Source organism: Alligator mississippiensis, chromosome 8 (assembly GCF_030867095.1).
Source record: "Alligator mississippiensis isolate rAllMis1 chromosome 8, rAllMis1, whole genome shotgun sequence".
In the NCBI taxonomy this organism is placed as follows: domain Eukaryota; kingdom Metazoa; phylum Chordata; order Crocodylia; family Alligatoridae; genus Alligator; species Alligator mississippiensis.
Window position 1 is genome coordinate 35,534,211 of NC_081831.1, and position 23,479 is coordinate 35,557,689.

The following is a 23,479-nucleotide window of genomic DNA, read 5'->3' on the forward strand; positions in this document are numbered from 1 at the left end:
CACTGTAGTGTTTTGTGGGTTTCAAGGTCAGTATTGGGGACATGAGGAGGGGAAGTTTCAGTGAATATTTGATTGTTTGTAGATTATCCACCATTGACAAAGTTCATTGTTTGACCATGGCTCTTCTTTTTCTTAGCAGGCACTACTCCTATCCTAGAGAGAGCACTGAAACCATGTCCCAGAGAAGTCACAGGGTGCCATTCTATGCAGACAGCTCAGACTACAATACCAGAAGGTAAAAGGATAGGGCTGGTATGGGGCATGAAGGAAAGCAAATGCTTTGGGATGGGAGCCAGAAAGCTGAGTTGAGATTTTAAACCAGTGGCTCAAAGCAGAAAAAATTAAAGTGAAAAGATTGGTGTCCTGTGAATGAGGGTTGATTTGTAATGACAAGCACCACTGGTATCTGCTGGTATGCACAGAGCTGTCTTTCATCAACATTAATTGTCCCTGGAAATGCTACAAGGGACCAGGTTGTGACAGGTGTCCGATGTACAATGCTTGGTGGAGATATACTGCCATTCTACATGGGGACTTTGTGTGTGTAGTACAAGGCTAGTTGAAACTCGTGGAGAAAGATCATGGGGAAAAAGAAAGAATCCCAGGGTAGGCAACAGAAGATCAGGAACCTACAGTACACTATCTTCAGAAATCTAACATTTGAGTGTTAGCTAGCTCTAGGAAGTCTTCTGAGCTATGGGAAGTAGCTGGAGATATAGCCTAACCCAAATTTTTTCTACAGTTTTTCACAGACAGTAAGTCTGTACAAATGAGATGTACACATTGTAGACTATGAGTATCTGGTCTGCAATTTACCCAAAGCGGGTTGCAATGAGTATGGGCATTGGACATGGGATTCATAGATACCTTGGAGCCACATTTTTTCTTGAAGGCAGGGTCAACTCAGCTTTTCATCTGTCCAAGGCAAAATAAGCATAAATCCTATACAGGTTGCTAAGCATGGTTGATTCTAGTGACACCATAACAACCTTGACTCTGTCTACTCTCTGCAGACACACATGATCCCAATGTTTTCATTTTATAAGGATAAAAGTTTATGCTGTTGACCATGGCCAGATATTTTCTTCTCCCATTGCTGTTGTTCAGAGTGCTGTGTATAGTTGTCTATCTGGCTCTGCTCCTCCCACCTCAGAGATGTTGCTGCATGATCTTTGGTCTTGTCAAGATCTTACTTGATCTACCTTTAATTGTACCCAAGGATCACTTCTCTGAGAAGCCAATTCTTCCTGTCAAGTCTCTGCTACATGTGACAAAGGACAAAAGAACATTTTAGTCCATGCAAGTGAAGACCTTAATACTGGTCCAATTTAACTAACTTTTAGTAAAGATTTTTACATTCCTAGTTGTCCCCTCTTCTCAGCACATAGACTTGACTCCTGTTGTTGTTCAGGTCTGTGGAGTTCCTAGACTTTCCTCCTCTTTCCAGGCTTCCTCCAAACTCAAGTGAGAGGCCCTCCATCTCTCCTGCTACCTCTCATTACAGCAGTTTGTTAGCCAAAAGGTGTGAGTCTGATCCCAACATTGCAAGGTAAATGGGGAAAGGAATGACTTTGTGGTTGTTATCATGAACACTTTTTAGAATCTTGTGTAAATTTTCATAATGGGCTCCAGTCTGTTTTACAGTCCTGTGAATTACACTATTTGAAGTAAAATGGGACACGTGGATAGGTGTACCAGCAGCACAGGTTATGTCTACACTGATCATTAGTGTCAGCCATAAGGTCATTGACACTGTAATTACCTGTTTCACCTTAACAAAAATCCAGTCAGACCCTGGAAACTTTGAAATTTGATGTGTGAGATTGACCCCAACACTACTCCACCTCCATGCCCACTTCCCCCTGAAGAGTATCTCAAACTTAGATGGACATGCAAACCTCTAGCGCAGGAAGTCTACCAGCAGCAATCCTACAATCCCCTGTTTCTGACTTCCATCCCTTCTGTATTCCATGTCTTCTCTCTACTGCCTGTAAGTTTAGACAAGCCCTAAGGAAGAGACAAGTCTGCAGATTACTTCTTGGAAGGGCTCCATAAGGGATATATCTCAGTGCTGCACTAAAAAACAAGAAGGATAATATAGACAGCTTTGTGAACTATGAGATATGATATAGATGGAGAAGGATGATTCACATGGCTTATTTAAAAATGACTCACGGTTAACCCTAAAGAGCAGCCTAGATATACCCTTAGAACCCTAAAGAGCAGCCTAGACATACCCTTAGATAGACAATTTAGGAAGGACGTGGAGAAGCTTGAAAGAGTCCAAAGGAGAGCCACGTGCATGATCAGAAGGCATGAGAACAGGCCTTATGAAAAGAGGCTGCGAGCTATGGGAGAAGCTATATAGGAGAAGATAAAGCTAGAATCTGACCCAGTGAGTAGATTGAACTTCTTATGTTTACTTTAGCTAATAAGTACTTCATGATCCATGAAATATGAAATGAAACAAGGAAGTGATCTAGTATGCAGGCCTTCCTGCTCTTCATTACTGGACTGGGGTTCCTGGAGGGATACTCTTAATTCCATTTCATTCACAGCTCACTCCTTTAAAATTAGCTCCTTTGCACTGCTTCTCTGAGGAAAAGGACACAGTCTATGCAGGCTACAGAATTCATTGAGAGGCCAAAATACACTCTGTGGAACCTATGTGTGCCCTTACCTGTATCCCATCCAGATGCAAGTGGCTGCACTACAACTTTACATGCTGAAACCCATAGTTTTCTCTCCTTACCTTCTATTTTATGCAAATTCAACCTTTTAGCAAGATGTTAATGAGGGTCTCTTCTGGGCAGTGTTTGGGGGTGGCTGGCATAATCTTATGCTGTTTAACAGAACAATAACTGTATAAGGACTGACACCTCATTTGAGATACTTGCCCTGGGGAGTGTCTATGCAAAATAAAAATGTTCTTTCCATAACAAAGCTTGATTTTATTTAATAGATTTTATAGACGCTAGGGCTAGAAGGCACCTCATAAGATCACTGGATCCAGTCCCCTGCCCAAGGGGCAGGAAGTCAGCTAAGGTCAAAGGATCCCAGCAAGATAAACATCCAAATATTTTTTGCAAGAGTCCAGAGTAGGTGCTTGCACCACCTCTAGGGGGAGTTTGTTCCAGGACTTGGGGCTCAGACAGTAACGTTTTTCCTTATGCCCAGCCTAAAACAGTCTTGCAGGAGTTCGTGACCATTGGACCTTGTCATCCCCTGGGGTGCTCTGATGAACAGGTGTTCCTCCAGATCCTGATGCACACCTCTTATGTACTTATAGGATGCCACCAAGTCACCCCTGATTCTGCACTTATCCCAGCTGAAGAGTCCCATAGCTCACAGCCTCTCTTCATAAGGCCTGTTCTCATGCCCTCTGATCATGCACATGGCTCTCCTTTGGACTCTTTCAAGCTTCTCCACGTCCTTCCTAAATTGTGGAGCTCAGAAATGGATGCAGTACTCCAGCTGCAGTCTCACCAAAGCCAAATACAGCAGGAGAGTGACATCCTAGGTCTTGCTCGAGATGCATCGGTAGATGCAAACTAGAGTTTTGTTCACTTTGCCAGCTGCAGTATCCAATTGGTGCCTCATATTCATCTCGTGGTCAATCGTGACCCACAAGTCTCTTTTGGTCATGGTGCTAGCAAGTGTAGCATTGCCGAGCCTATAAGTGTGATGCAGATCTTTGTTCCTGAGGTGGAGCACATTGCATTTCTCCATATTGAATGCCATCAGGTTTTCATCCGCCCACCTTGCAAACCTACAGAGATTGGCCTGGATCACCAGCCTATCCTCAAGTGTGGAGACTCATCCCCAAAGTCTGGTGTTGTCAGTGAACCTGGCCAGTCCACTTTAGACACCAGTGTCCAGATTGTTTATGAAGATATTAAAGAGTACAGGTCCAAGAACAGAGCCTTGGGGGACACCAATCATCACCGAGTGCAGTGTTGATTTTGTTCTGTCAACTACAGCTCTTTGGGTTTGACCTCGGAGCCAGTTCTCCAGCTATTGGACTGTGGAGTAGTTGAGGCCACAGTTGCCCAATTTTTCCATGAGGACATCCTGGGACACCAGGTCAAAAGCTTTTTTAAAGTCCAAATATATGACATCAACCTCTTCTCTCTTGTCCAGGTGATACATCACCTGGTCATAGAAGGAAATGAGATTAGTCGAGCAAGACCTGCCCACAACAAACCCGTGCTGGCTGTCCCTCAGAATGTTGCCTTCTGTTAGCCTGCCAAGAATGGTTTCTTTGATAATTTTTTTGCAAATCTTCCCAGGGATTGAGTTCAAACTGAATGGCCTGTAGTTTCCCGGGTTTTATTTCCTCCCTTTCTTGAAGATGGGCACCACATTGGCCCTCTTCCAATCTTCAGATACTTTGCCTGAGTGCCACAAGTTCTCAAATATCCTCACCAGTGGCTGCGCTATGATGTCTGTCAGTTCCTTTAGCACTCTTGGGTGCAACTTATCCGAACCAACTGATTTATGGGGGTCCTGCCTCTCAAGATGCTCCCTTACAAGATCAATGCCAATGGTGGGCATATATTCATCTTCACCCTGGTCATCCCACATCATGTTAGGCAGGGTGGTCCCTTTGGGCTGGTGAAAAACCAATGCAAAGTAATCATTAAGCAGATTGGCTTTTTCCTGGGTGTCGGTAGTCAGCTGCCCCAGCTGCTTTAGCAGGGGTCCAACGTTGCTCTTGTTTTTCTTTCAACTCCCCATGTATCTGAAGAAGGACTTTTTATTGTCCTTGATTTGTGTAGCCAGATGGAGTTAAGTTGTAGCCTTGGCTTTTCTAGTTCCTTCCCTGCAGGCATAGGCGACTGGTAAGGGATGAACAGGGGCACATGTGCCCCCCCGATGGGGCTGGTGGGGGGCCCCCCCAATAGCAGACACTGATGCTGTCAGAAGGGCTGGTGCCCCCCAACAGGGCTGCTGTTGGCAGCTTCTGCAGGTGCCCCCCCAGATTCAGGAGGCACCAGTCACACACACCTACAGGTGCAGGCCAGTTCAGTATACTTCTCCTTAGTGGTGTTTCCTGTCTTCCATCCTTTATAACCCTCTCTTTTTAGATGTAGAAGGTCCATGAGTTTCCTGTTGAGCCAAGGGGGTTGTTGAGCCCATTTACCATCTTTCCTATGGGTGGGGATGGACTCCCCTTGTGCTTCTAGGATTGCTTCCTTAAAGATCTCCCACTCATCATGAACTCCCCTCCCTGTCAAATCATGGCCTCTCAGGGCCTCAAGAACAAGCCCTCTGAGTTTATGAAAGTCAGCTTTCCTAAAGTCAAGGACTTGCCAGCTTTGCGATGGATAGTGAAAGTGAGCAACTCCTGGTCACTGTCACCCAGCTTCCGTTTGATTCTTAGATCACTGATTAGATCGCCCTCTTTGGCCAGTACCAGGTCCAGCAGTGCCTTGCCTCTTGTTGGCCTATAAACTTCTTGGGACAGATAGAGCTCATCCATGCATGCAAAGAAGCTTTGTGACCAATCGGATTTGGTCAAGTGCTCATCCCATGAGATGTCCGAGTAGTTAAGTCTCCCGTGATGACCATGCACCGAGAGTGTGTAGCCTCAGCCAGTTCCCTGGCAAATTCTTGGTCAAGCACTTGTTTCTGGTTTGGAGGCCTGTAGTAGACTCCCACCATTGTATTCCCTTCACTATGTTCTTCTCATATTCTAACCCAAAGGGTCTCCAGTTGTCCTCCTTGGGTGCCAATCTCAGCTTGTAGGGATGTGTATCTCTCTTTTACATGGAGAGCTATACCCCTGCCCCTTTTTTCAGCATGATCTCTCCTATACAGAGTATAGCCATTTATACCAGGTGTCCAGTCATAGGAGGAGTCCCACCAGGTCTGCATGATCCCTATGAGATCATAGTCATTTCTGTTTAGCAGAAGGACCAGGTCCTCCTGTTTATTCCCCAAACTCCTAGCATTAGTGTACAGTATGTAAGTGTGCCGTTGGAGGCCCTAGGCTTCTTTGTACCTATGGAGAATCTCTGTTCCTGGGGTGGAGTAAGAGCGGGTTCCCTTAAGCATTCTAACCTGCTGGTTTTGCGGTTGATGCTTGGTGAGCTTGCTCCAATGGTTTTCCACCCACCCCCTGGCAAGCTTAGTTTAAAGCCCAGTTGAGCAAGTCAGCCATTCTGACTGAGAAGAGCTTCTTCCCCAGTGGAGTGATGTGGAGGCCATCTCTTCACAACAGACCATTGCCTTTGTTTCTGAAGAGCGGGCTGTGGTTACAGAAACTGAAGCCTTGACAGTGGCACCAGTGCCACAGTCTTCTGTTTACTGCCTCAATTCATCTCTCCCTCCTCTGCCCGTGCCCCATAACTGGAAGGATCAAGGAAAAAAACACCTGCACCCCCAACCCCATGAGCCCCGCTCCCAGAGCCCTGTAACCACTCATGACCTGGCTGGGATTGCTCTGAGCTGTGTCATTTGTGCTCACATGTCATTTGTTCACATAGAAAGAAAGAATTATTCATAGCCTAAAGGCAGGGATGAAAAAAAAATGGAAAAAGGTCACTTGCACTCAGCTTCTGGGTTTGTTTTTTTTTCCCATTGTTCATTGCTCTCCTAGAAGCAAGCTGGTGGGCATGATGTCTCACTGAGGATCTGACAGAGTTCCAAACAGATAGGTGGTATGCAGGTCATTCTAAAAATAGCATTTCAAAGGGAGGAATGGGTACAAAGGCGACTAATTCTCTTCTCTTCAGCACAGTAAATAGATAATGCAGCACAATAAATAGACAACCATCAGTGTGCAATATATAAAAATATAGGTCTTTCAATGACAAAACAGCCAGTCTGAGTAATCCTAAAATAGACAATGTGTCATGTTAAAGGGCATAACCATTATCTTTCCCTGCATATTAAACCTTTATATCATATAAAAGTGGTGGTTCTGTCTTCGCCAAACTGGATGAAACTAGATGCAACAATTGTGTCATTATTATTACATTCCACTTGTTAATCTGACTTTTTGATGTACTTCATTAGACTTTGGTTTTATAGTTATTATATTCAATATTTATCAATGGTGCTTGCAATTCCATAGCAATCCAACAGCAGCTGCATCCAGCCATTCCCCCTTGCTGTGGATATATGTGGTACACATTAGGGCTGTACGAAGCTTGGGTCCCTGATTCAATTCGGCAGAGATTCAGCCTGATTTGGTGGCTGAATCTCCAAATCTGAATCAAATCAGAGGATCCTTTAATCTCTCCAAATCGAATCGGGACCCTCTGAATCTATTTGGAGAGATTCAGAAAGATTTGGAGATTTGGACATAGAGACGGCTTTAAATGTTTTTTCTGCATACCTCTAAATAGCAGGTGGCTCATGAGTGCTGCGATGCTGGGGTGCATGGAGTGTCCCACAGAAGCGTGGGGGGGCTCCCCAGCATGCTCAGCAACAGACCCAGAAGTGGACCAGAAGTACTTCCGGTCCACTTCCAGGTCTGCTGGGGGGCCCCCCCACACCCGCTTGGCTCAGTGGCTGGTGCCTCCTGGGTCTAGGGGGGCACCCTGGGTCCCCCCGCAGCTGATCGTTGTGCCGGGGGGGGGGAGGGGCACTGGGGGGCCCCCCAATGCACTTCCCAGTGGACCCAGAAGCGGACCAGAAGTATTTCCGGGTTCACCACCAAGGACATGGAGGCCCCCCTGCCCACACTTCTGTGGGACTCCATCCGCCCCACCATCGCAGTGTTCACAAGCCATGCTGGTACCTAGAGGTATGTAGCAAAAACATTTAAAGCTGTGTCTGTGTCCAAATTGCTGATTCTCCAAATCAGCATCGAATTTTCAGATTTGGATTTGGCTGAATCAAATTAGGGATAGTGATCTGAATTAATGAATCAAATCACTGTCCCTGATTCGGGCTGAATCCAAATCCAAATTGAATAGGGCCTGCTTCGCATACCCCTATTACACATGTACATGCATGCATGTGCACCACATATACATCAACCTGAACATACATTTGTACTTTCACAGTGCTTAGTTCATGTCTCCATTGATATAGATGTTTCCCTCTTTCTCTAGCAAAGGGATCCTCTTTGTGAAGGAGTATGTGAACAGCAGTGAGTTTTCATCCTCTCCACGCTACACGAGGTATGAGGTGCCATTGGTTAACTTCTCGGCAGGGTGAAGAATGAATTGGGTCACTCCATCGGGGTAATCTCTGAAAGGGTCATACTTAAATTCCCAAGCCTCTGCATTTCATTGCATATTTTTAAAAATTGTTTAATTCAGTGAGAAAACTGGAGGTATTTGTGGGTTTTCACTCGAGAGTAAAACTGCCTTTTTTTAAGCCTAAACTGTCAACACGTGTTAAGTTTTGTTCAGTTAACCTAGACTTCGTAGAGCCAAAGAAACAATTAACATCCTGTTAAGATGCCTGCCTGCTGTGATTTTTGTCTTCATTCAGATTGTAACACTGCTGTGGCTGAGGACTCTAGTTATCAACCTCTAGCTTGTCTGATATCAAAAGCAGGCCTCTGTGCTGACATGCTCACACCATGCTGGCACTGACGCAGTTATGACATCCCCTAATGCTCTCTATCCATCCAATCCCACTTGCATGTTCCAAGCCCAGAAATACACTAATGCAACTACTTCAAGGTAGTCCCCAGAGATGCCCTCAGGCATACTAGAGGTGGGTTCTAAGAGTAGCCTCACTGGTGCATTTCCAGGTTTGGAGCATGTGGGCAGTAGCATATGGACAGGGGGAATGCTTAGGAGCCTGGATGCATAAAGCTGCTGCAGTGACATGCCCTCAAATAGATGCAGTGCTATTTTTGGAAATAACACAGATATTTACTTAGAGGACCACAGCATTTCTAACAGTAAAGTTTTCAAGGAAAGTAGGCAGCTGAAGTGTTAGGAAATGCCTGATCTATTCAATGAATGGTAAGCATTGAGGCAGAGATTTATGTCTCTTATTTGTGTGGAGAATGTCTGAGGCCCTTTAAATTATATAGAATAAAAATAACAATGATATCCTAAAATAGCTTTTAGGACATGTATAACATCTTGGCCTAACTGGCATAAAGAGTTGTGCCCCTTAGTTCATGAGAGCTGAGACTGCTCCTGCGTGGTGATCAGTATAAAATAAGATGGTGGTTTTGGTCCAGTTCATAGATGTTCATGTCATAATATCATATGCCGTAATTGGATTTCTCAAGAGTATTTAACAACCCTTGCAGTGGCAGCATGTTGACAGTGTCCTCATCCCACTGCTTTCCTTGTGGCAGGTTAGAATATTCTTTGTGCCTTTGCGTTACGTGCCTTGTAGTTGTGCAACAAGGCTGTTTGTGTAGTTCTAGAAATAGGTTAGATAAGCTAGGATGGTTTGAATAGGGATGTCCCTCCTTGTGCCTGGGGCTGGACAAAATGACCTCCTGAGGTTCCTTCCAGCCCTACTTTTCCATGATTCTATGATTAGCACTCTCACTATTATATTTAGCTCCACTGGTGCAATACGGAGGTTTAATCTACACAAAGCAGATCCTGCCATTGTAACTGTTGTTGCAGAACTACAGTAGTAGAACCTGCTTCTGAAGACAGTTCTGCTAGCAGTTTTTCTGTCAATAGATAGCCACAAGGTACCTCAAATGACAGAAGCCTTTCCAGCAGAAACCATCATCTTTCAGCTGAGCTGTGTCCACACCCGCGGGTTCGCCAGCTTGGTTTTGTCATATTTTCAACAAAGCTATGCAGGCAGAACTTTGTAATATAGTCAATGCCTGAGTGGACTATGGAGCCCAAATTATCTTTTGTTACCACTAAGTGGTGCTTTGGGTCAGAATCTGAGCACCACTGATGGCAGGGCATGGATTGGAGGAGCTTGCTGTTGTCCCCTATGCAGTATTTTTCTCTAGCTAAAGAGAAGATTCACTCTCCTTTGAAAGTTCACTGGCTCTAACCAGCACATTGCTTACTTTTATGGAAAGGCCTTTTGATTTTTAGTTGGTAATGAACAGCCCTCTTTAAAAGAGCAGGAGGCTAGAAAATCTCAAAGCAGTACTGTGCAGGGCATCCCCAATCAGAATTTGGGGATGCCCTGCACTGCTCATTTAACCATTTGGACCATTCCTTGTACACAACATTGTCAAGCAATGGTATTTCTCTTCCTCTCTTCTTCAGTGGCAGCTTAGTTGATTTGACTGACAGAGAGAGAGCAAGGTACAGTAACACCTGCTACCTACACAGTGGTGCCCCAAGAAGGTAAGACAATGAATTATACCAGAATGGTTTCAGTAGACCAATATACAGAAGTATTCTTTATGACTTTATTGTACATGATCTTTCTGTAATTTTTGTAATATCTGTAGGTGTTCAGAGGAATCTTGTGTTTTTCCTCAGCTTCCCTTGAAAAATGTTAGAGCGGTCAGAGAATAAAGAGCATTGACCATAATGGCATAGAAAAAGTATTGAAACAGTGTTTCTCATTGCCATGCTGCTTTGGAAGTAACTTTGAACTCTAGCAATCATGGAATCCCACCTTTACCTTTTGTATTGTCCCTTGGCACAGCTAGTTGATATCTAGATATACATCAACTTTCATACTGCAGAGGTAGACGGCCACAAGAAATGGTAATGCTGGTGTTAGATACAAAACCATCTTTGCTACTGCTTGTGGTATGGAGGCATCATGGTAAGGTGATTCACAAGTACATTTTTCTCCATTTCCACAGGGCAGTTGATAGAATCTGCACATACTGTGGCCGTGAGATCCGAGACTGCCCTAAGATAATGATAGAGCATCTCAACATTTGCTGTCATGAATACTGTTTTAGGGTAAGGGACCTTATTCCTTTCAGTCATTCTCCACTTCGTAGTGTGTAAAGTAACTGCAGGGGACTCATGGGTGAAGACATAATCTTGGGGCATTTGCTTAAAAACTTTCAAAGTAAAAGTATGCTGTATTCCATTTGGGTGAAGAGATCTGTGTCCACCATTGACTAGGAGCTCACATTCCCACAGGTTTTGACAGTATACACAAGTATACCTTCTGATCTCTGGATGACCTTATGATAGACAAAACATATTCTTGTGTTATCATTTGGATTGAATACTGGCATTTTCATTATGAATTCTCCCCCTACCTGTTGTAGTCCACATACTAGAACTGTCTTTTGGCAAACTCCATCCCACTGCACAAACTACTTAGCACCTCTCAAGTTTTACAGAGCTTCTCTTCTACTTCTCTTATGCTTATAGATCAGTGTGGTGAAATTCCAGGTCTGTGGGGGAAACCTGAACTAACCTGACTTGTGCTGCACCTCATAGAAGTAGAAGAGTTTAGGATTCAGGGCTTTCAACTTGGCATTTGTCACCACCATTAAAATGTAGAGACTACGACTTATTTCTCTATCCTCTTCATACATATTCTTCTAAATAGAGCTTTGTCCCCTGTCCAATTGCCTGTGCTTGTTTTCACAGTGTGGAATTTGCCATAAGGCAATGGGAGATCTCCTGGACAAAATATTCATTCATCGTGACATTGTCCACTGTGATAAATGCTATGAGAAGCTTTTCTAGGTGAGTGCCACCTTTGCTAAGGTTAGCATAACTGGATGGACAGTAGCACACGGAGAGCTCATAGAATAGGGAGCCCTAGCACTGAGCAACCAAGACTGTGGTCAGCCCAAGTATGTCCTTGTATATCTATACTGGCAGGCACTCGACTAATGACAGTGAAGGACCTACAGAAAGTTAGGTTGGGATCTGCATTACAAGGGCCTGCCTCTTCTGGTTATATTCCAGTAACTAGGAAATCTAGGTCTTATTTGATAAAACCAAGCATAAAGCTGCTGTGCTTACTGTCTCAAGTAGTAATTCTGCCTTGCTACTCTGCTTCAGTATTAACAGGATACCATATTCCTCCACGGTGCCTTTATTAAACTATCATCTAATGTTGCTGTGCACTGCTAAGCAGCTGTTACATTCCATCTTGGAGGTGGCAGCACTTCAGTGGTGGGTGAAGTGAATCCTGTTTCCAAGGATCACTGGGATCCTTTGAGATGAAAAGCCTTGTGAAAAAATTAAGTGCAAAGCACTGCACTGTGTTTTAGCCAGAAACTACATTTCAGTTATTTCATTTTGTTTGCTTGCCAGTTGGAGTACAAGGCATGACCATCAGATAAAATCAGAAGCCTCTGCCATTCCAGTGACAGTTTAAAAAAAAAGTTCCTTCTCTCTCCAATGACTGTAATTTTTTACTACATACATGACTGCTTTATTTGTCACTTTTGATTAAATGTGACTAGCCAAACTGTGGCATCCCACTCCTGAATGTTCATCTGCTCCACTGACTTCTGTAATGCAGTTTTCTGTATTGTACCCAGTTCTTGTTCTCACCTTCTATTTGCTTTTAGTTTTTACAGAGCTGTAGGAGCCAGCCAGTTGGAAGACTTCAACAGTATATGTCAGAATGCACCTAACAGTTCTCGACTTGTTAAGATAGCAAACCTCTTTTTCCCTACTTTCCTGAAGTTCTTTTTCTCTGTTGTCACCTCATCACAATGAATGAATTGAACAGCCACTAGTTTTATTTTGTTTGCTGCACACTATACAAATGCCAACATTAAAAAGAAAAGGCAGTGTCATCTACAACAGCTAAGTGCCATGATTCTTCAAATGGCACCTCCTGCTGCCATTCATTTCCATAGGATCTGTGTATACTCAGCACTACAAAAATCAGGCAGAAACTATTTATGGCTCTCAAAAACTGCTATTCCTTTTTTATTCTTTTGTTTGATTTTTACAAGTTGACTACATCCTGGTTTGAACCTAATGACATAAAACAAGCTACTTGTAGATCTTAAGGGTGTAGAAGGCCAAGCTCAGGGCCTTGGAAAGATCCAAAATGCAGGTGAATCCAGTGTCTATTTACTTCACTCCCATATTCTGATTACAAGTATTGATTACCTTCCATTTGCTTGTCAGAAATATTCTGAAGCACTTGCAGACTCGCTTTGCCTTAACCATATGTCAGCTTTAATTTCCCTTCCTCTCCTTCTCCCCAGTTGATTTTATCCTCAGCAAGCATGTGTGCTCAAGGTTTTGGAGTGCTTGCACTCTTTTCTACCTGGAATTCTAGTTTGATTTCTGAGGGGGTGGTTTCTGATTGCCTTATTGACCATGCCAAGGGACCGTGCTTTTCAGCTGACCTTCTTTACAGGGGGTGTCCCTTATTTTAAATCTAAATTTACCTCTGCTTACTAAACCTGCTGAATGTCTCTTTTTATTACTGTACCTTATTTAGATCATAAATACTGACTTACAAAAAGTTACAACAGATGTACGTGGTATGTCTACACATGCACTTTAATGTGCATTAGCCTATTTTAATGCACATTAAAGCATCATGTAAAAACCATGCTTTTTACATAATGTGCATTAAAATAGGCCAATGTGCATTAATGCTTTAGTTAGTATGCATTAAGCCAGGGTAAGGCTCATTAGCCTGAATACCTCACAGTGGAGGTAACTAGATTTAATGTGCATTAATGCACATGTAGACACACCCAGAAAAAATGTGGATTTCTTGTAATCTTAGCTCCCCCATTTAGCTTTGTAAGGTTGAGAGCTATGCTGGGGTTCTTCAACACCAAAACCTCAAAAGTTATGCTTTCTGCCTTGAAGTATAGCTGCAAGTACAGCCAAAGATTTATTGTTTTATCCTAGAAAACATTAGAAATAGCTGCAAAGCAAATAATCTAGAGCCTGTGTCATATAATAGCTTGTGTGTGGAAACATGATGGCAAAAGCATTAATTGAAAAATTATTATTAACCATGTAATGCTGTGAGTGATGGAGACTGGTATATATATGAATGCTTAGCAATTTAGTCTTTTCTATAGAACAATACCTTCTATTGATTTCAGGCATCTCTGTCAGTTGTTAACCAGACTAAGTTATGATCTTATATTGGGGTGGGCAATTATTTCAGGCAGAGGGTCACTTAATGAAGTTTGGTGAGCTGTCAGGGGCTGCATGGGTAGACCACCCCTTGACAGGTGCCCCATCCCTGGCCACCATCTTAGGGCTGGATGTCCCACCCATAGCCCCTGACTTTTGCCACCAAAAGTCCCTACCTTTTGGGGGTGGGGGGATGCCATCTTAGAACCAGAAAAAACCAAATCATACACTAAAAGTCAAACATCTACTATAACATATTTTAATTTTATTACAAAAAATACTTTATCATGAGTTGTGTTTGTATATTATATATAGAAGTGATTGCATAATAACTCAAAATAAATTCTTAGTCTTTTATATTGTGTGGGAGTGTGTGATGGGGTGTATAGTGAGGTATGGGGTGTATGTGTGTGGATGGAGGGTGTGGGGGTGTTTAGGGTAGGGGAAGTTAGTAAGAGGGTGTGGCTGTGGGGGGGGCACAGGGTATGTTGGGGGGAGTTGTGTGGCATTTTGGGAGTGTGGCTCTGGAACACGTCCTCTTCTGCAGTCAGTGCAGGCAACACGTGTGTGTGTGTGTGTGTGTGTGGTTTGTGGGGTGTGAGGGCAGATGGGAGGGGTGTGGGGATTTATATAGACAGAGATAGACATAACTATAGTATTGATATCAAATGATACCTATATAAGCTGTTATGATGTAACTGTTACATCTGCAGGATTCTGTAGTGATCTGATAGAAAAACTGCTATAGCAGTGGTCACCGTTTGGATAGTTGGGATTGACCCGTTTATTCTGGGCTGGGGGGGGCTGAGGGCACGCATGCATGTCCAATACATCAGTTGGTGGGGGAAGGGGTGGAGGCCAAATCGAAGCCCTTGCAGTGAGGGACAGATTCAGGAGCAGCCCAGTAAATGGGGTCTTGGCTGGGCAGGTGGTGGGAGGATTGAGTCTGGGCAGCTCATCCAGAGAGGGAGGAGGGCTCCCACTGCTGTGTGCATCCAAGTGGAGGCCCCAGGGGGCACTTGCCCCCCATCTGTGTCCAGCAGAGGCAGCTCCCACTGTGGGCTGGGCTTTGTGCCCTGAGCCCCACTGCAGCTGGCCTGGGAGCAGCCCAATGCTACATGCATCCTGTCCTGGGCTAAGCCTCCTCCCCTGCCCACCCAGTGACCGGACACATGTGGCATCAGGCTGCTCCTGGGCCAACTGTGGTGGGGCTCAGGGTGCAAAACCCAGCTCACAGCAGGAACCACATCTGCCATGCACAGATCAGGGGGCATGTGCCCCCACCCCGATGTGTGGCAGCACGGGTGGCTGCAGCAGGGGTGAGGGAGGGAGCAGGGCTGGAGCAGGAGGAGGCTATGCACAGCTGGGATGGGGTGGGGTGAAGCTGCAAACAGCGCATCCAGGGGGCACAGGGTGGGAGGGCACCGGGGGGGCACATGTCCCCAGAATTGCATGGGGTAGGGCGGGGTGGGCTGCAGCTGTGGGCTGGGTCTGGGTTGTTCCCGACAGAGGCTGGGGCCACGTGGTGGCGGTGGCACTGGGAGTGGGGCTCTGGGGGCCTGCAACCACCCAAAAATTTACTGTAGTGGCCCCAACTCCCCTTTCAGCACCTCCACCACCCAGCCCGACCATGGCCTCCAGCAGGAACAGCCCAACACTGCTTCCACCCTCCTTCCCCTGAGGACATGAGGGCCATGTTCCCTGGATCTGCATGGGAGAGGGCAGGTTGCTGCTGCTGGCTGGGGCTGGGAGGCAGTGCTGTTCCCAGCAGAGGCTGGGGCCTGCACTCAGACTGGGCAGTGGTGGCACTGGGACGGGAGTTGAGGGCACTACAGAAAATTTTCAGGTGGCTGCAGCCCCCTGTAGCCTCGCTTCTAGTGCTGCCGCCACCACTGCACAGCCCCAACCTCTGCTGGGAACAGCCTGACCTCAGCTGGCAGCTGTACCCTGCCCTGCCCTGCGCAGTTCTGGGGGCACACCCACCCCGTGCCCTTCCGGGATGTGTGTCCCCCCCTCTACCCGTACCCCCCAGATGAGCCACTCGTGGCTGCATCCCATCCCACCCAACCCAGGCTGTGCAGGGCCTGACCCTGTTCCAACCTTGCTCCCTGCTCACCACCATTTGGCGGGGGGGAGGGGAACAGATCGAGGCCCCAGAGGTGAGAGAGGGAGTAGGGCTAGGGCTGGGGTCTTGATCTTCCCCCTCCCCCCACCCCTTCCCCCACAGACTTACCTGCTGAGGCTTGCTCCCAAATAATTTTTTCTCCCTCTGCTTTGATCTGCACCTCGCCTTCCCTCCTCACAGACTTACCTGCTTGGGGAGGGGCGGGCGGGGGGGGAGGGGGTGGCAGCGGCATAGGGTAGATCCTTCCATTCCTTTTAAATTCCAGAAGTGGTCTCCAGCTTATAAAGGTCAGAGACCACTGTGCTATAGCATTAGCCCTGTTTCTTTCAATCTAAATTAGGGTGATTTAGCAAACATATCACTATAGGACCTGGCAAAGGTAACAGTTACATTGTAACAGTTGATGTGCCCTCCAGACCAGCAGTTCTTCCCCCCCTATAAAAGCAGCTAAAAAGTATGTTTGTCCACGCCCCTACAAAATGCTCCATGAGTGGAGCTTCCATTGGAACCTCATCCTCCCCTACCCCACCGGGGGCAATTTGCCATGTGCTAGAGCACACGTGCAGGGGCATACCCCTGGGACAAGTAGCAGTGGCACAACTATGTGTTGTTGCTATTTGTCCCCATTGAAATGCACATGTGTGCGTGTCTGGATGCACCCTAAGGGTGCATTGAAATGCATTCTTAAAGCAAGGAGGAGCTCAAGGTATTGGTCATAAAGGCATGGGTTTCAAAGATGACTAATGATGTTGAGTGCCTCAGTTTTGAGGTGTCCAAGTTGAAAGCTCTTAAAGCAGCATCCACCTTCTGAAAATCCAGGTATTTGCAAGATATCTCAGATTGGGTACCCCAAATTGCTATGCACTGCTGAAAATCTCAGCCTGAAGTTCTTTAATAGTACATATACTAATTGATTGGGATTTTCTGGTATCGCAGCTTTGGCAAAGTAGATGTATTATAGGACACAATTCTTGTTGCAAGACACCTATTACAAGGTTTATATTCTCAAGATCCAAGGAGCTTATTTAAAATACAGTGTCACTTGACACTTGATTATAAATGCATTTTGGAAAAAAAAAACTTGCAAAACTAATATGATAACTAATTCCACAGTTCCTAATATGTGTATGATCTAGGCTTTTATCATATGTGTTACTTTATCTTTGTTGGTTACTGTATTTGTTATATCAATTGTTTAAACTCCATGTACAGTTCTAATAAACAGTAAGGTAGTATGTGTAACTTATGTATCTGCATCAGAATATAAATGCATTCTTGTTGCAAAGTGGAGTTGTTTTGTTTTTTGTACTGTGGATTTTTTTCTCTCAAAAGCCTGAGGCTACTACCATCAATAAAGTTCTTCACTAATTTATGAAGGGTGGGGCCTCAAGAAAGAGGAGTAGAAATAATTAAGATGGAAAATATTCAGAGGAGATGGCAAAATTGACATGTCACAAAGGCTCAACACATGTGTAGACTGGTGTTCCACATGCTACTTGTGTCTGGAAGAAACACTGCCCTATAAACTCACTGCTGCCTTCGAGTCAGGGGAGTCTAAATTAGAAGTTTTGCTGCAAACCTTCCAAACTCCATGCAGTCTCCATTTGAAAAATAATTGTCAATGTATAGAAAGGAGTGTGAGTCTACCACAGATTATGCTCTCAATTGGTCCCTGACCCATTTGGGATTGCAACAATAAAAATGGGTAGGTCTGTGCGAGTCAGCATCAATCCGATCCGGCTTCAGATCAGACCACTTTGGATGGCAGTGATATGATCTGGAGCTCCAATCCGGCCAAAGTGGCTCTGAAGCTTCAGAGATCCAGCTATAGGCTATAATGGGGGATCACTTAAATATCTATAACTTTCTTATTTCATCTCCAATTTGGGTGCAGCTTGCAGGGGTGGTAGCCTCTGCTGAGAGCATGAAGCCTGCCAAGCTTCAAAAAAGGATAGGAGCAGGGGTTTGAGGGGAACTGCATCCCAGTTCTGAAAAGTAGTTTGTACATTCAAACAAGCACCTACCCTCATCACCAGAACTGAAGCCAACTTCCTACAGCTCAAAACACAAAACCTGCCAACTGTCTCCAGTACCCCCACAAACTGCACACTAGAATCTATCAAAGACAACAAAACCCAACTACCTGTGGGGGCACATTCCTCACCAAAAAACGCTGCCTCCAGTCTCTCAGGCCTGATCCTGAGAGGGAACAAATTACAATGCAAACAACTTTTCAGAGCTGGGCCTATGAACTGCACTTCATCAGCTTCCTAGGTAGTAGGTACAGAAACTCATGGACTCAATATACACAGTGGAGTTCTGGCACGCTGCGACCTGCCGGGCATCTGACACCCCAGGCATCTCTGCAATTTTACCTGCACTGCTACATCCCCCTTTCCCGCCTGCCTTCCCCCCCCTCCCTCCCCGCACAAGCCTCCATTTCCATTTTCACTGGTTTTCTTGCCTGCATTGCAGGTCAGGCCAGCCTCTGGCTTCTTTACTATTCCTTCCATCCAGGACCAACTGCAGGTACTTCCTCAGCCTGACAAAGGGGTTTTCAACCCTAAAGCTGGCATCCCGGGCAGCTAAGCTGAGCTCACCAGGAGCCTCACAACTGCACAGCAACCAGCAAGTGTCAGGCGTGTCAAAGACGTGACAGGTCTGGGCGTTCCTGAGCCAGGACTTTGTGCATGCGTACGTTAGCTGGAGGTTATGGCACCTCCTACCCAGCCTTTCACCAGGGGATCATTGGTCCTGGCATTTACGGGGCTGCTGTGCTGCCAGCAGTCCCACCAGGCCTCCCTACCCTGGCAGGGTGCAGTTTTAGTGGTCATGCCCAGGACCTGGGGCCCCCTCCTTTCCCATAGCCCCAATCCCATACCTCCAAGTTCATCCTGGCAGGGGAATGACATCCCCAGCAATGCTGAACACCCTCTCGCTTGGAACACTGATTGGTGGACAGGACAGGTGTTGCTGGGCAACCGTGGCCAGATCCTGCCACATCTGGCTGTGGCTTGCCCATTTAGCCAAGGGGTCGCAGTCCAGTGGCTCCACATCCTTAGTGAGATAGGTAGCTACCAAAGCCTTGGCACTACCTGCCCAAGGCTGGGGTCTGGTGCATTTGGACCCCAGCATTGAAGCCATGCCCATGGCCCACATTGGCAGTGGCTGGTGTGGAGGAAACTGGCTGGTGCTGGCGCCATAGCTGGTGCTGGGAGTGCTGGCATGGGAAAGTGGATCCCCCTCTTCCACATCACCTCGCCTCTGCACTTTGGCCTCCCTGACTTTGTTCACCAGCACCTGCATCCAGTGATCAAGGGTTTGGGGGCTGCCAGTGCACATGCTTCCCTTCACCCTCGGGTCGCACATGCTCACCATCATGTGGACCATACTAGACCGCAAAGGATCCAGCTGTCTCCTGATGCTCTCCTTCAGCTGCCTCACCAGCGCCTGCACATCTGCAGCTAGGGAGAAGGACTGGTTATCCAGAGCAAGCATGTCCCCAATGCTCTGGGTGATCTCGCTCGCCTTGGGAACGCGCCCCCCTTTCTGTCCACCTTTCCCCCACTAATCCAGGGTGGCCTGCCCCTGCTTTGGGGGTAAAGGGGAATTTGGAGTGAGTGGGAGACTTCCTTTTTGGCACACTTGCACTGGTGCCACGCTGAGCAGGAAGAAGGGCAAGGGGTTGGTGCCTTCCCAGATGCAGCAGCATTGCCATGGTGGAGAAGTGTCTCATGTCCTTGCTACGGCTCATGTGCCTTCGGCAGTGCTGGCAGATGGCAAACCTGGGATCATCTGCCACCTCAAAATGATCCCACGCTACGCTACTCCCCCGCTTCTGGGTCGATGGTGAGGATCCTGCCTTTTCCCCCTTCTCAGTAGACGGAGGCTCAAGAGCAGGAGGAGCTGCCTCAGCTGAGCCACTTGCCTCCACAACCGCAGCCTCTTCCGAGGTGCTGCTTTCTGGAGGAGACCTGGGTCTAGGGGAAACTTGAGGGGTGTGGAGCACAAACTCTGATTCCCCCTCAGTCCTCAGAATTGCTTGAGCCAGCGTGCTCAGCATCCCTGGTTCCAGCTCCAGCTCCTCCTCTGGCAGTGGGAGGCTCACGCTGACAGCTGAAATTGGGGTGGAGGAGATGATGATTCCACTTCTGGTGTCCACTTCTGGACTGAGCAGAGGTGGTACATGTTCAGGGACGTCAGGTGCAGACACTGCTCCCACCTCCTTGCTTCCACTGGCAGCACTGATGTCATGGCAGCTTGGGAATACAATGTGTCTGTGTTGGGCGGGGGGACTTGCAGCTCTAGCTTTCTGCCTACCCCTTCTCCCTCCCCTGTCAGAAGACCTGGCACCTGCCTTTCCAGCACGCTTCATATTTATCTTTCCTGTGCTGCAAAAGGTCTGTGTGTGTGTGTGAACCCTTTTGTATTGCGTGTTTTATTCCCTCTGTTACGTGCATGCACTGGCCTCTTCTTTGATTGTTTGCTTCAGTGTTAAGGTTTATGTAAAAATTGTGTGCTGTCTGTCTGTTTTCTTCTGCTATGAATATCTGATTTTTCTCTATATTGTCTGTGTATCTGTGTGTCTGTGTGTGTGTGTGCAAGCAGTCTGTGCCTACCTGCACAGTGATAGATCACACTGGCAGGGAAAACACACCTTTCTTTTTTCAAAGTTTCCAAAAAAAAAAAGAGCAAATATAAATTCAAAGAAATAAATTGAATAGTAATACTAATAATAATTGAATAGAATAACTAAGCTAAGATAAGGTAAGCTACCCACTCCTTTGTAACAAGAAAAAGGAGCAAGCAAGTTCAACTAGTGCTGAACTAGGAAGCCACAATATCTCAGTCTCAGTCTGAGTGTTCCTCCGTCACACAGTTGCTGACAGGGAACAAGCTGGGAACAGATACAGCATGCCTCCAAACAGAGGCTTTTATGCTGTTTCTAGTCCCACACCAGAGACCCTGCCATTGGAAAGGCAGCCAGGGAGAAATTCTTCTCACTGGCCACCTACACATGTCAGTCTTCCCTCCTGCTCCCCGCCCCCCCACTCTCCCTCCCTCCCTCCCCTGCTCCCCCTCCCTCTTCTAACTGTAAGTCAAGCTATCCGAAGTGCATCCGAAGCACTTCAGATGCTCCAACCTGCTTTGGATGCTTGCCTGAGACTGTACTTCAATCTGGGCATGCCGCTTTGGATGCTTCTGCATCCAAAGCGGCACTGGATCCGAAGCACAATCTGAAGACTCGCATGGCCCTAAAAATGGGGTCACAAAGACACTCAACAGTGTCAGCTGATTATACACGGATCTGGGTTTTCTGTTTGTTGTGGAAAAATGCAGATTCTTTTCCTTTAAAGTAGAAAAAAGTAGGAAATGGTGGGTTCCCCTTGCAAGCTGGCAGAGTTCCAGCCTTGCCAGGGGCTGCTTGGGGCTGCAGGGATTGGGAAAAGGGTGATCAGGCAGGAGCAGCTGTGTGCAGGAAGCATGGAGAGCAGTTCCCACAGCTCCCTCCAGGTACGTCTATGGGGGAGAGGGCATATTGAGGCCCCCATGGTGAGGGAGGAAGGGAGTAGGGCAGGGCTGGGGTTAGCTGCTCAGCCAAGCTGGTGCATGGGACCCGGTGCCAGGACAAGAATGCAGGGCTTGGCTGGGGAAGCAGGACAGAGCCATAGGCGACTCATCCAAGGTGTGGCAGGGGAGGATGGCACCCTGCCGGTGAATGCACTCCCGAGGAAGGGGGCATGGGAGGCACATGCTGTGGCATGCACACTAGGAGGCACTACTACGCAGAGCCATCTGCCTTCACTGTGCCAGCCTGCCAGGTCTAAAACCATGCTTTGGGAGTCTCCAGCAGGGACCCTACAGCCAGCTGACTCGCTTCCTGGAGAACACCTGCAGGCTTGGTAATGCTGCCGCCACCTGGGCACTGGTCTCTGGTAGGGCTCTGTGGAGCCTGGGGCGCACAGACCTTGTGAACCTTGGGGCTGCTTTGCCCACAGTAATATTTCTGGGTGCTTTGTTCAGCCCAAAGCATCCCAAGATAGATAGCATCAGGTAGGACTGAAGGAAAATAAAAAGACAGCCTTAACTGGCCAAGCAAAGGAGTGCAAACCCTTTCTCTCTCTCTCTCCCCCTGCACAATACCACAACAAGGCAAGCTGTAACTTGACACCTTTATTGATGGGGGGGGGGGGAGGTAGAACAAGGAAGTCAGAATACACTTTGAGGAAACAAATGCATGAGCCTTTACAAAAATTGGACACAATGATCCTTTTAAGATGTGACTGGCTTAGACAAAATTCCTAACTCCAGGCTAGTTTCCCGGTTTTTACTTACAGTAAATCTCCAGGCAAACACCTTGGGCCTTTGCTTGCTGCTTTCAAAATGCTCACTGGAAGGAAGAGAGCAATCCCCCCTCCCCCTAAGTATGTATCTGTCTAGGTCTCCTGATTGACCAGCCTGAACCAAGAAGAAAACCGGGAGAGAAGTTGCTTGGGTTGACCCAGCTGTGGGGTAGAGACAGGGGGAGTGGATTTCTTCACGTTGCCACCCCCCCTTTTTTTTCGAAAGCCTGTGCCCATTGCTTTTCAGGGTTATGGACACTGGCGTCCCGATGTCTAGGAAGGTTTTTCGTTACAAAAGAAAACCACATAACCCATAGAACTAACTATTTTGACTATACACATAAAACACAAGGAACATTTGAGGTTTTCATGTGCCAGAGCACTTTGGGATGGTCCTGTGTTTCCTGACTGTAACCCAAAGTCTTTTCTAGGACAGTGAGTCTGCCACCAAATTCTGACATCCCTTTATGTTAACACTTTCATGTTGAACTCCTGAAGCTGCCATGCCTACCTCTGAAGTTTGGCATTGGTGTTCTGAATTCTCTGCAGCCATTGAAATGGGGCATGGTCTGTTAGGACAGCGAACTGCTGTCCCCACATATAAGGCCTCAGGTTGTTCAGTGCCCAGATGATTGCCAAACACTCCTTCTGCACCAACAATAGGTTTCACTTGTGGGGAATCAACTTCCTGCTTAAGTAAGCCACTGGGTGTCATGTCCCTTCATGCTTCTGCAGGAGCACAGCTCCAAGTTCGTTGTCCAAGGCATCAGTGATCACGCAGAAGGTGCCCTCAATTTCGGCTGTCTGATCAGGTCAGCTTTCAAGGAGTCAACCGCCTGTTGACATTCCTGCACCCAGCTTACCCAATCAGGGTGTGCCTGTCTTGTCAGCTCATGCAGGGGATTGGCTATGGCCCCAAAGGAGGAGAAGAGCCTTCTATAGTACCCAGTCAGGCCGAGGAAAGCTCTGACCTGTTTCTTAGTCTGTGGGGGTGGCCAGTCTCTAATGGCTTTGATCTTGTCCCACATCAGGGTGATTGCATCCCCACCCATCTGGTGTCCCAA

The 23,479-nt window shown here is 46.8% G+C and overlaps 1 protein-coding gene across 15 annotated transcripts in view; it reads left to right on the forward strand.

Annotated features, from left to right (window-relative positions):
• Positions 1-17,356, forward strand: part of ZNF185 (zinc finger protein 185 with LIM domain) — a 91,869-nt gene extending 74,513 nt beyond the window's left edge. For 13 of the 15 annotated variants that reach the window (XM_059732630.1, XM_059732628.1, XM_059732626.1 and 10 more), the window contains 7 exons: positions 137-235; positions 1,448-1,549; positions 8,064-8,132; positions 10,167-10,247; positions 10,718-10,820; positions 11,466-11,564; positions 12,401-17,356. In XM_059732630.1, the coding sequence (XP_059588613.1) occupies positions 137-235; positions 1,448-1,549; positions 8,064-8,132; positions 10,167-10,247; positions 10,718-10,820; positions 11,466-11,564 (553 nt within the window). In that variant the 3' untranslated portion in view covers positions 12,401-17,356. The remainder of the gene's footprint in view (positions 1-136; positions 236-1,447; positions 1,550-8,063; positions 8,133-10,166; positions 10,248-10,717; positions 10,821-11,465; positions 11,565-12,400) is intronic. The other 2 variants (XM_019481893.2, XM_059732629.1) reach the window with 2 other exon arrangements.
• Positions 17,357-23,479: the final 6,123 nt, after the last annotated feature.